Source organism: Balaenoptera borealis (genome assembly GCF_965194805.1).
Source record: "Balaenoptera borealis genome assembly, chromosome: 2".
Lineage (NCBI taxonomy): Eukaryota > Metazoa > Chordata > Mammalia > Artiodactyla > Balaenopteridae > Balaenoptera > Balaenoptera borealis.
The window spans coordinates 1,459,811-1,471,824 of NC_138867.1; the positions used below are offsets into that span (position 1 = coordinate 1,459,811).

The window sequence follows — 12,014 nt, forward strand, 5'->3', positions numbered from 1 at the left end:
CCATCCATCCATCCATGCATCCTTCCTTCCATCCGTTCATCCTTCCTTCCATCCGTTCATCCTTCCTTCCATCCGTCCATCCATCCATCCATGCATGCTTCCTTCCATCCGTCCATCCTTCCTTCCATCCGTCCATCCTTCCTTCCATCCGTCCATCCATCCATCCATGCATGCTTCCTTCCATCCGTCCATCCTTCCTTCCATCCTTCCATCCATCCATCCTTCCCCTCACCCATCCATCCACCCTCTCACGCATCAACAGCAAAGGGGCTGTCAGGGAGCCCATGTCCTTGGGGCGGGGCCGTCAGTGCCATGGAGTCTGGGGAAGGGCAGGTGCAGGGGGAAGGAGCTCCCATGTCACACAAGGTGCCCGGGGAGCTGTGTGCAAAGAAGGCACTGACGACAGCCAGAAGGAGCGGGAGGAGGCCTGTGGGGGTGAGGGGTCGGGGCCCCCAGGAAACCGCAGCGGCCTGTGTGGCGAGAGCGAAGGTCACTCAGGCAGGGACAGGGTCAGGCCGTGCAGGGCCGTGGAGACACGTGAGCTGGGACAAGGCTGGGAGGGGTGTAACGAGTTGGCGGCTGCTGGTTTGAGGATGGAGGGACAGGAGGAGGTGGCCGGTTGGGATATGACGTAAGAGAGGCGGGGCCGCGCACCAGCAGGACGGCCGGGCTGACACGGGCCCGGCCCCGGGGGCCTGTGAGGATGTGACCTCGAGCCGCGTGGCGAGGGGAGGTGGGGGCAGAAGCCACGCCACCGGCTGTTCACAGAACCAGGTGTGGGGACAACAGCTCGAGGAGGCCTCAAGGGCCCTGTCCTGACAGTCACGCGGGGCCCAGGAAAGGACAGGCCAGTGCGGCGCAGGTGGACACACCCCGCTCTGTGCAGGGGCCCAGGAGCAGGACCCCCGTGTGCCCCACGCACCTCCCGCTCCTGCTCTGTCTTGGACAGCTGCATCTGCTTCAGCATCTGGGATCTCTGCTCCATCACCAGCGTCCGCTCGTAGGTGAAGGCCGAGATGTCGTTCTCGACCTACAGGTCCCGAAGCACGGAAGCAGACGCGAGCACACACTGATCACCACTCGCCCCCCGTCCCCCAGCGAGCGTGCTGGGCGCCTGGGGGCCCCCGGGCCACCCTCTGGGGCTCACAGCCCCGGCACCGGCGTCCCCACCCCTACGTGTGAGCGTGCAGGTCACGACTGAAAGCCCTCCACCCGCCCCGGGACCCACGTTCACTGACACACGAGACACCCATAAGGAGGAGGCACCACAACCGTGGGCTCCGGACACAGGCCGGCCCACACGCGCCCCACAGGACCGACCGTGACCCTCCCGCTGGCCCTGGAGCTCAGATCCTCCGGGAGGCGGCCAGTCCCGTGGTCAGGCTCGGTGCAGCCGGGTCCCCCTCCCATGAGCCCGTGACCCAGCCCAGCCACGAGAAAAGCATCAGGCAAACCTAAACTGAGGGACTCACGACAAGTCGCCTGACCCTCCTTGAAGCTGTTGAGGTCACGGAAAAGGAAGGAAGGAACCTGAGATGCCGTCACAGCCAGAGGACAGAGAAGGATGTCGCAGACAGGCCAAGCAGGCTGGCCCTGGGCTGTAAGGGCCGTGGGGACCCTGCAGATCAGAGCTGTGTCTGCCCGGTGCCCGCGCTCGCTCACCATCTCCACCACCTCCACCTCGGCGCTGATCCGGAGGTGGTACAGGAATGTCTGCAAGTCCTTCTTCATCTGGATGCTGTTGTCGTGCACCTGGGCCACCGTGAAGATGCGCATCTGGCACCTCCTCCACACCTGCGGGGCGGGGGTCGGGGGGGCGGTCATTCCTGCCCGCTGTCCACCCCCTCCCCCGTGACCCCCATGACCCCGCCCCCACGTGACCCCGCCCCCACCTTGTGCTGCCGCAGCAGGAAGGGCAGCAGCATAAGCAGACCCCCGTCATGCACGATCCACCACACGTCGATGTACCCGTCGCTGAAGCGCTCCTGGTTTTGCGGAAACAGATCCACGTTCTTGGCCACCAGCAGGGCCTGCTGTGCCGCCGTGGTGTCACGGACGGTGTCTGTGGAGAGGTCACGGGGTCACAGTCCCACCCAGCAGAACCAAGCAGCCTGGACTCACCAGCGGGACGGGGGCAGGGGAGCCCGGGGTCCCCACGAAGCCCCTTGCGGGGCACGGCCCTTGCCCCCCAGCACTCGGCGGCCCAGCCGGGGCGCCCGCGGGAACCGCCAAACGGGGGCAAGACCAGGGGAAGGAGCTCCCGTCGCAACGCTTCCAAACGGCCCGACCCACCAACAAAGTTCTTCCAGGAGAAGGGACTGTCCTCCCGCTTCCAGGCCTCGGGCCAGGCCATGAGCACGGTGTTGTGCTTCATGCCCCCCAGGCCGGCCGACTGGATCAGGTGGGACATGCCGTCCCGAAGGCTGGACGACACCACCAGCTGGCAGAAGCCCTTGGCCTTCTCGGTGCCCATCAGGGCCCGGATGTTCTGCAGACACAGACGGGCCGGGTTTGGGGTGAGGGGCGGGTGGGGGCAGCAGGCGCCAGCACACACCCACCTACCACAAAGGGCCGGGCGGGCCCCACGCAGACTCATAGCCTCACGCGCGGAGGCCAGAGGCTCAGGGGGCGCCCCTTGGTTCCTGCAGTCGAGGCCGGGCCCGGTGCCCTCGGGCACTGCCTGCGTGTGCACACGAGCACGAGTACACGCGCGTGTGCGTGCCCACAGGACAGTGGGGGTGAAGGGCACCGCTGCGGGCACGCTGGGACCTGCGGGGTCACAGACCACCCCCTACTGCACAGGGACACCCTGACCCTCACTCCTGGCTTGTGGGAACCTCGGTCAGGACGCGTCAAAACGAACAGCTTTTCCCAGAAGGCAGTGGTGCGGGAGTGAAATGCCCGGCGGGTGCAGGGCTGCTCCCGCGGCCACATGCCAGGCACCCGACGGGGGCAGCTCCACGTCACAGCGCAGCCCGGCACACCGTGACCACGGCAGGCCTTCTGTTGAGGTAGCGCCACCTGTGCAGCGGGTCCTCTGCCGGCCATGCCGACTGGCTCTCCGTGGCCTGGCTTGGGGGTGGGGCCTCAAGCCACAGGGAAGCACTGCCGGCCCGACACCACATGGAACTGCCCCGCTGGAGTCCAAACCCCCCGGCTCCTCCAATCTGTGTCTCCCCGGCTGGGACGCGTCCCCCGTGCAGGTCACGCAGTGCACTTTGGAACGCGGACTGTTTGTCTCCGAGTCGCGCAGGCTGTGGGCAAAGGGATTCTGCCCCGGGATGGCCTCCACTCAGAATCTCACCCCCACCTGAGTCAGGTGATTTAGAAGACGAGATTTGGGACCTTGAGCTGCTGGTACTTACACGAGATTCTGCACTTAGTTGACATTGTAAGGGGTTTGAGACTTGGGAGGATGCAGTGATGAGATAAACGTACTTTGCACATCAGGCAGGTGTGCATTTTGGGGGCCAGAGGACAGACCACAGTGGGTTAATTGACGGTGGCCCCCAAAAGATACACCCACTTCCTAATCCTGAGAACCTGTGAATGTGGCCTTATTGGAAAAAAGTCTTTGCTGATGTAATTAAGTTAAGGGTCTTGACGTGAAACCATCCTGGATTATCCAGGTGGCCCCAAATCCAATGTCAGGGACAGGAGAGAAGACAGACACAGGGAAGCCATGTAAAGACAGAGGTGGAGACTGAAGGGATGTGGGCAGGAGCCCAGGGACACCTGGAGACCTGGGAGCTGGACGAGGCAGGAAGGACCCTCGCCTGGAGCTCAGGAGGGAGCTTGGCCCTGGGGCACCTCGATGTGTGACTTTTGGCCTCAGAGCTGAGACAGAGTGAATCTTGGTTGTTCTAAGCCCCTGTTGCGGGTACTTGTGACGGACGCCCCAGGACCTCATATGAAGGGTTGGAGCCACGTCCCCCCTCGACCACCCGGACTTGAGCCACCACGTCGAAGGGCTGCTGGCTCAAGAAGGAAGAGTCCAAACAGGTGTTTGGACGTGACCCAGGGCCGCCTTGGTGCAGCCGCAGTGCAGTTCAGGGCTCCCTGGACGCACGCTTCCTGGAGACCAGAGGCCAGGGGCTCGGCCCCATCAGGACACAGTCACTCAAGGGGCTTAAAGGCCACACATTCCAGCTTTGAGACCAACAGCTTCTCAGGTCACTGGTGGAAATGCTGACCTGATGCTACGGCTTCAAGGAGACACAGCGGAGTTTTGTGGTTCTTCTGTCCCACTGCTGGGAAGCCCACTTCGCTGCCTTGTGAGGTTTCGGGGCCCCCACTACCCTGGCCTCGCGGGAACTTCAAGGGACAGCCCAGCAGTACCTCCAGGGCCTCGGGCACCAACCCCACACCCAGCTCCTGGGGCCCTGAGGACCATGCCCCGTGGGACCCAAAGTCAACGTGTGAGCCCTTCCCTGCCCCGCATTAGACCAGCCTCGTTCACGCTCCCGGGAAGGGGAGCACAGCCTTTCCCACGTCCCGGCCAGCACGTCTCAGCTGCTGAACTGTCAGACGTGAGCTGCTCAATCCCCCTAACGCAGCAGGAACCAACAGGGCCCTTCCCTCACGAGGCCTCTGCTTCCGCGGGCGGGACACACGCTGAAAAAATCGAGGCGGGCCCAAGTGCAGTGACCAGTCTTCGACCTACAAAGCCGGGTGGGTGCCCAGCGCCCCTCCAGCGGGTGAGATGCTGTGGGCTGCACAGCAAAACTGGCTGCACCCGACTGCAGCACCCCTGGGGTCCGCACCCTCTGAGACCCCGTGAGCGCCTCCACCCAGCCCCTCCCCTCGGGAACACACTGGGCTCTGAGCGCCATCCGTGCCGGACATGTGGGGCGACACCCAGCTGTGCCTTCCTTTTCCCACGGCAGCAACGGGACACAGCCCTCCCAGTAAGAGACGGCAGAGAGGGGCCTGAGGTCCCCCTGTTCCCCACCGGCCACACGGACCGGCCTTTACGTAAACTACCAGGCAGACCAGAACTGGAACTTGGCTCGGAGCCTCAGGGGCACCAGGGAGGGAGGCTCTAACTCCAAGAATCCATCCTAGGAGCAATCCCCCGTGGATGGCGACACATCTAAGTGCTGCTTACGCCACACTTCCTGACACCAAAGCACTGGGAGCCACCTCCATCCCCAGGACAGCAATTTCACGGAATAAAACTCAGAGCACCTCCACGAAACAAACACTGTGCAGCTGTCCTAAACAAAACAAGCGCCCGGCCGATTGGAAAAGCAACAGTTCAAAGCAAAATAAGTGTGTTAAGTGGTATTTCTGCAGGATCGTCTGTTTAAAAAAAAACCAACAGGAGAAAGTCCAAAAGGACACGTATCAGGTTATGATGTTAGTGTCTGGAAGGAGGGCTGTGAATCCAGCCGAGTCGGTGCCATTTCGGGCAGGGGCCCGGAGCCTTAGACCCCCTACTCAGTGCTGGAGCCCACCCCCACAGCCCCGCTCTGCCCCCTGCCCGTCCCCAGAGACGCTGGGAGGACAAAAGGACCTGCGAGTGTAAGAGAGGGAAGACGCTCCGTCAGCGCCTGCGCAATGTCGCACACGAGAGCTGGGACCTTCCCACCCTCGGACACGGGTCTGGAGCTTCTTCACACCGACGCAGGGAGCTGTCGAGAAGGCCGAGGCACCAGCACAAGGAGGCTGCCCCACCAGCGAGGAGGACACACCACGTCTGCACCCAGGATCACGGCCACGACCCCGGCGTCTATACCCGGGATCACAGCCACAACCCCAGGGTCTACACCCGGGGTCACAGCCACAACCCCAGGGTCTACACCCGGGGTCACAGCCATGGCCCTGGTGTCTACACCGACATCACGGCCACGACCCTAGCGTCTACACCCAGGGTCACAGACGTAACCCGTGTCTAAACCCAGGATCACGGCCACAACCCTGGTGTCTACACCCATGGCTCACAGATGGCCAAGGTCACCAAGGAAGATGTGTGAGATCACTCAGGGAACTCTACCCCCTAACGGTTGGGCAGGGGAAAAGGAGTCCAAGAATGAATGAAACTGGAATACCAGACAGGGAGGATACAATTCTCAGACAACCCTGGCATCTACAACTATGGCTCACAACCAAAACCCTGGCATCTACACCCAGGGTCACAGCCATGACCCCAGCATCTACAGCCAGGATCACGGCCACAACCCCGGCATCTACACCTGGGATCGCAGCCACAACCTCGGCATCTACACCCACAGCCAACACCAACAACTACCCCGTGAAACCCCTGGGTCACGACAATGCTGAGAAAACAGCTGGTGCCTCTGGAGAGATGAGGAAGAAGACACAGCAAGTCCCCTGAACAAGCTGCACCAGAGCCGCTGGCTGCCAGGGCGGGTCCCCGGGGGCCGGCTGTCCAGCCAACCAAGGAAGCGGGTGTTGATGCCTTGGGCTACACAGGCCACGACCCCCTCCAAGCAGCCGTGCCTCGCCCACGTGCTCCGGAGAACTCTGGGCGCAGCCCGGTTTACAGACACCTGGACAGCAGGGCTGACCCGGACGCCCGGGCACAGCGGCCAACCCAGACGTGGGGACGGCTGACGAAGGACCCACCCGAGCGTAAGACTCAGATGCCCCGGCCAGACGGGAAGCCGCCCGAGCCCAACAGCCGGGGTGGAGAGCAGGCAGGCTGGACGCGGCCTGTGGACGGGCGTGGTGGGGCTGCTGTGAGAATCGCCTCCTGTTTCAGAGACAGACGCGCGGGGTCTGGGGTGAAAAGACCGTGAGCGGTGGATCGGTGTCGACACTCCCGGGGTGGGGCGGGCAGGCAAGGTGACAGGACGTGGGCCATGCTGGGACGGCCACGTGGTACCATCTACCGTTGCTACGTATGCTTTAAACTGCCCGTGAGACGGGGTTTGAAGCTCAGGCATCGGGGCTGCCCCGGACCGAGACCAGAGGTCGCGGTGGCACCAGCTGAGCGTCCGAGTCAGGATGACGGAGGCCTGGCCTGGGTGCCCTTGACCCGCCGTCCCCTCCCTGGTCCGTGGAGCCTCTGGATGGGCAGACCCGGCAGCACAGGCCCCGTCGTGGGAGCAGATGAGACGCCACGGGCGCTGGGCCCGCCTGTCGGGAGGCCTGCCCCGAGGCTGCTCTCGACGGCCCCGAGCACCCCCCGCCGTCTGTGGTCTTGGGGCCGCGCACGTCAGACTCTCCTCCACGGGTCTCCCTCCTGCTCGTTTCAAACTCAAAAACTGCTGTCCAGTTGGAGACAGGACGCAGCACGACACACAGGACGGCAGTCGGGCGCACAGGTGGAAACCCAACGGCTCGAACCCGGCGCGGCCCCTTCACCCCCTCCCTGGCGCCTGGCCCACCTCCTCGGCCCGCCGGGCCTCCACGTGCTTGTCCAGGAAGGTCCCCTCTAGCACGGAGCCCACGATGGTCAGGCCCTTGCCGGCCTTGAGCTGAGAGGTGAAGGACAGCAGGCGGGGGTGCTTCACGTGCTGTTCCGCGTCCAGGTTCAGCATCACCAGCACCTGCGGCCTGCCGGGGGCGTGGGGGGCGGGGCGGGGAGCTGTTACCACGGCAACTCGCCACCACCCTCCCCGCAGGCGAGCTGGGTGAGACCCCTCCCGGGCCACGCGCCCCAGGCTCCCCGCTGGGCAGCGGGCTCTCGGCGCAGACAAAACCCGGGTTCTGCAGGGCCCGCCTCCCCACCCTCCTCCCAGAGGCGGGAAGACTGTCAAACGCCCTCCAGCCACGGCAGGCCCCCGAATGGGTCAGCTCGCCTCCGTCCTCCCCCTCCACCCCCGATGCATCTCCACCGGGCGATCGGACCCGAGCTGACCAGCCCAGGCTGACGTACAGGGACAAAGGTGCTAAAAGCTTCCTTGACAACCGTCTCCTGACGGGGGTGGGTGGGTACCGTCTTCTCTCTGCAGCCTGCTTTTAGGAACGGGCATCCGTGGGGTCAGAGGGCATGAGGACACTCACCTCCAGTTCTTGGTGTGGAGGGGGCCATGCTCCACGTGCAGCAGGGCGTAGCGGGCGGCGTTCAGCGACAGCCCCCGGATGCCGTCGCCCCACTCCTTCTCGGCCCTGCGGGACGGGGGGCGGGGGGGCAGTGGTGAGGCCCCGCCCACAGCGCACCCAGGTGGCCACTCAGGGCCTCTCAGCGCTTCTGTGACAGAGGAGGGGGCTTCCGAGAACGGGCGGGAGTAGGAAGCAGCAGGACATGGCGAGGGGCACCTGGTGGGACGGGGAGGGTGGAGGCGGCACTGGCACCCACGTAGGATCTCCGAGTCGGGGCCATCGATGGGGCGGAGGAAGGAGAGGGCGCGGGGAGGGGTCTCTGACTCACAGGCCGTGGCCCAGCTCCCCAGCAGGAGCGGTCACGGCCCCCAGACCCTCCTTCCGAGCCACCCTGGAAGAGCTGGGAGGGACCCTGCTTCCGAGCCACCCTGGAAGAGCTGGGAGGGACCCTGCTTCCGAGCCACCCTGGAAGAGCTGGGAGGGACCCTGCTTCCGAGCCACCCTGGAAGAGCTGGGAGGGACCCTGCTTCCGAGCCACCCTGGAAGAGCTGGGAGGGACCCTGCTTCCGAGCCACCCTGGAAGAGCTGGGAGGGACCCTGCTTCCGAGCCACCCTGGAAGAGCTGGGAGGGACCCTGCTTCCGAGCCACCCTGGAAGAGCTGGGAGGGACCCTGCTTCCGAGCCACCCTGGAAGAGCTGGGAGGGGACTTCAGGCAGTGTCCCTGGAGGCCCTCCCACCCCCCGTGCCCTGAGAAGCCCCCCTAGGTCCCACCTCCCCAGGGCCTCGCCCCCTGGAGGGGGCCAGGGCGTCCAGGGGAAATGCCCCAGTGATGGACCAGGGGCTCTGAGATGCACTTAACCTGCCCACCGTTTCGGTTTTTTACAGTGTACCTTTCAGAAATGTCTATTTCTGAAAATCCACTGCACAGCAGTGCTATCGTTAAATTTCAAAGTTTACAAACAGCACTGCTAAAAAAGTACAGTATACTTACACATAGATACACATAGATAAACCTAATGAAACATCGTAACAAACGTGGAATCAATTAGAAAGAGCAAACGTGGTTATCCACCTGATGGGAGCTCACAGGCAGAAACCCATGCAGCCCCCAGCAGGAAGGATGGGCTTTGACCCCTCGGCTGCTAGAGGTCCCTGAGCACCCAGCCCGGGAGAGGGGCCAGCGGCAGCTCACCCACGGTACTCGATGTACTTGTAGATGCAGCCGGCAATGAGCATGGCGCAGAGGGCGTAGTACCAGGAGCAGATGAACATCAGGGCGAAGCACAGGCTCATGCCCAGGAAGGAGAGGGTCCTGGGGGACAGGCAGCTCAGAGGGGGCCCACACCTCACCGCCCGGACCCCCAGACCGGCACCTGAGCAGCTGCCTTGGAGCCCAGCAGAAACCCTTGTTCTGGTTTCATCCAGAGCACAGCAAGGATGCCGTGGCCGGCTCCTGCACCCGGACCATCCCAAGGGCTGAAACGGCCCCAAGGCGCCCACAAGAGACCCGGCTCGGAGGCCGGGCTGGTCCCACGAAGGGCAGCCAGGGACCCAGGTGGCAGCTGGCCCCCAAAACGCACCGCGTGCCCCAGAGAAGGGAGGGGACCGGGCTCCCCATGGCCGCTCACCAGTGGTAATACTTGAAGCGCGGGCGCCAGTTGGGCGTGCGCAACAGGGTCTGCAGGGCGCAGGCCAGGTTCACGAACATGTAGCACATGAGGAAAAACCTGGGGACACGATCAGTGGCGTGAGGGGCGGGCCAGGTCCCGCCGAGCCGCCTGAGCCGCCGCCACCTCCCCCGGGAGCCCCCTTGCCCACATCGCGGTCCCCTCCCGTGGGGTCCGCCTGCCCCGTCATCCACCGCCTGGCCCCCTGCTCTGCCCTATGCCCTCCCGTCTGCCGTCCCCTGAGCAGGGGCCTCACATCCCCAGGGTGACTGCCAACAGGGCCAGCGGCCACTCACATGGAGAGGATGGGGGCCACACCGTCCAGAGAGGCGATGAGGATGCCAGTCTCGCAGATGAGGGCCGTGAGCAGCAGGGCCCATGTGGGCTCCCCGTTGGCCTTCCCGTGGCCAAACACCTGCCAGGAGAAAGGCAGGTGGGCTGGGGGCCGCGGGGGGGTGGCCGCGGCGGGGGGGAGGACGCAGGAAAAAAAAGCTCATGTTCGGGCAAGAAGCCGAGCTAGTCCGGTCCAACCCAAAAGAGGTCTCAGAGTTGCGGCAGAAGCAGAAATGGACTTTTCAGGACGTGGCCTGGACCTCACCCAGCCACGTGCAGGAAGCAAACCCGACACCCAGAGGGCAGACGGCGGCCCAGGTACCGTCAGACCCCAGACGCCCTCATCGAGCGCAGGCCAAGGGGCGAGACCCTCGAGCACTGGACGGGGCTCTCCCCACGGCACACACCCGCTGGGAGAGTTCTGTGAGGGCCCTGCTGCAGGCCCTGGGTCCTCGAGCACAGCCCTGCGGGAGGGCAGGGCTCGGGAGGAGGCTTTCCCACCAGCCTTCCTCCCGCGCGCTAGTCCTGAGAAGGGAAATTCAGGACACGTGGCAGACACAGGGCAGGACAAGAAATGCAGGCCTCGGGGTGGGCTGCCAGTCTGGAGGCGGGGACTGAGGTGGGTCCCACCGTGTTCAACCGTAAAGGCCACGCTCCGGGGCAGGATCTCTGGCCCCTCCTGCCGCGCTCCTTCCGGGGGACTCCCTGCTCTGAGGAGCGGGCTCACCTGAAGGAAAGGGACGATGCCGTCCCGGGCGATGGCCTGCAGCAGGCGTGGCGCCCCCGTCAGGCTCTGCAGGCCAGCCCCACAGGTGGAGAAGAAGGAGCCAATGACGATGACCCAGGGGGACGGCCAGGCCAGCATGCCAATGACGAGGTTCCCCTGCAGGGCCTCCCCGAACCTGGAGGGGCGGCGAGCTTTCAGACACGGGCGGAAGACTGAGACCTCCTCCCACCTGCTGGGTGGGAACGGCCTCTCCCGGGAGCCCCTGCACCCCGGCTCTACCAGGGTCTGAGGTCACTGTGCGGGACCCCAGCTCCAGGCTTGAGTAGGAGACGGAGGCACAGGTCAGACTCCAACGCGCGGGCCACAGGGCCACCTGCTGCACACAAAGCTAGAAATCCTGGGATTCTCAATCTCAAAGCTAAAATCACCTTCGAGAAAACCAGCCCTGGCCCCAGAAGTTCCCAGAAGCCATAAATGAAACGTACTTATCTCGTAAGATCACGCCTTCGATGCAAGCCCCAAAAAGCACAATGCAGGAAAGGTCTGCGGCTTGGGTCAAGGACACGGTGGGCATGATGCAGTAGCTGAAGCCAGCCCTGGACCGACCCCACACCCTGCCCACCCCGCCCTGGGCCCCGTGCCGTTTCCTTGCTATGCGGACCTCAGGTCAAGTTACGAAGGGCCTGGCCTGCAGGGTGACCACCACAGGTACCGGGCTGGAGACCTCGCCGGCTGGAAAGGGATGAGCTCAGTGAGAAAGGCTCCACTGGCACCGCAAAGCCAGTGAGCCCACCTGACAAGACCGTGACATGAGCACACATGTGGCTACATGTTAGTAACACGTCACGTCACAGTGTGCTTACTACACGCGGTTGTTCTCGGACAAAGCCACGTTCTACCACCAACCTAGGCTGGCGTCCAGGAGTCTGTGTTTATTTTCCTAAGTCAGGTCAACGCCAGCCCAGCCCCCTCTGAGAACGGATGTGTGGCCAGAACTGCCCAAGGCAGGGAGGCCCGCCCGGAGGCACAGAGGGCCCGGCAGTGAGTGGAGAAGGGCACAGAGCCGTCCCGCCCTCAGCACCTGGCCCCCACGTTCGACCCCCCCAAGGATACAAATGAAAGACGTGGTCACGATGGCCAGAATGGTTCCAGTGGGGATGGACTTCTGGGCGTCCTTGAGGTCCCCGGACCGGTTAGAGCCCGCCATGATGCCTACGGAGACGGAGGGAGAACTGATGGGTCACAGGGACTGATGGCACCTAGGAGATCCACCCAC

General features: G+C 64.1%; 1 protein-coding gene across 5 annotated transcripts in view; it reads right to left on the bottom strand.

The window, feature by feature from the left end:
- Positions 1-12,014, bottom strand: part of SLC12A7 (solute carrier family 12 member 7) — a 44,712-nt gene that overhangs the window by 8,871 nt on the left and 23,827 nt on the right. For 4 of the 5 annotated variants that reach the window (XM_082381204.1, XM_082381206.1, XM_082381202.1 and 1 more), the window contains 12 exons: positions 11,852-11,950; positions 11,224-11,281; positions 10,739-10,913; positions 9,975-10,093; positions 9,640-9,738; positions 9,204-9,323; positions 7,972-8,076; positions 7,353-7,521; positions 2,293-2,488; positions 1,893-2,062; positions 1,663-1,794; positions 923-1,030 (listed from right to left, as the gene is read on the bottom strand). In XM_082381204.1, the coding sequence (XP_082237330.1) occupies positions 923-1,030; positions 1,663-1,794; positions 1,893-2,062; positions 2,293-2,488; positions 7,353-7,521; positions 7,972-8,076; positions 9,204-9,323; positions 9,640-9,738; positions 9,975-10,093; positions 10,739-10,913; positions 11,224-11,281; positions 11,852-11,950 (1,550 nt within the window). The remainder of the gene's footprint in view (positions 1-922; positions 1,031-1,662; positions 1,795-1,892; positions 2,063-2,292; positions 2,489-7,352; positions 7,522-7,971; positions 8,077-9,203; positions 9,324-9,639; positions 9,739-9,974; positions 10,094-10,738; positions 10,914-11,223; positions 11,282-11,851; positions 11,951-12,014) is intronic. The other variant, XM_082381205.1, reaches the window with a different exon arrangement.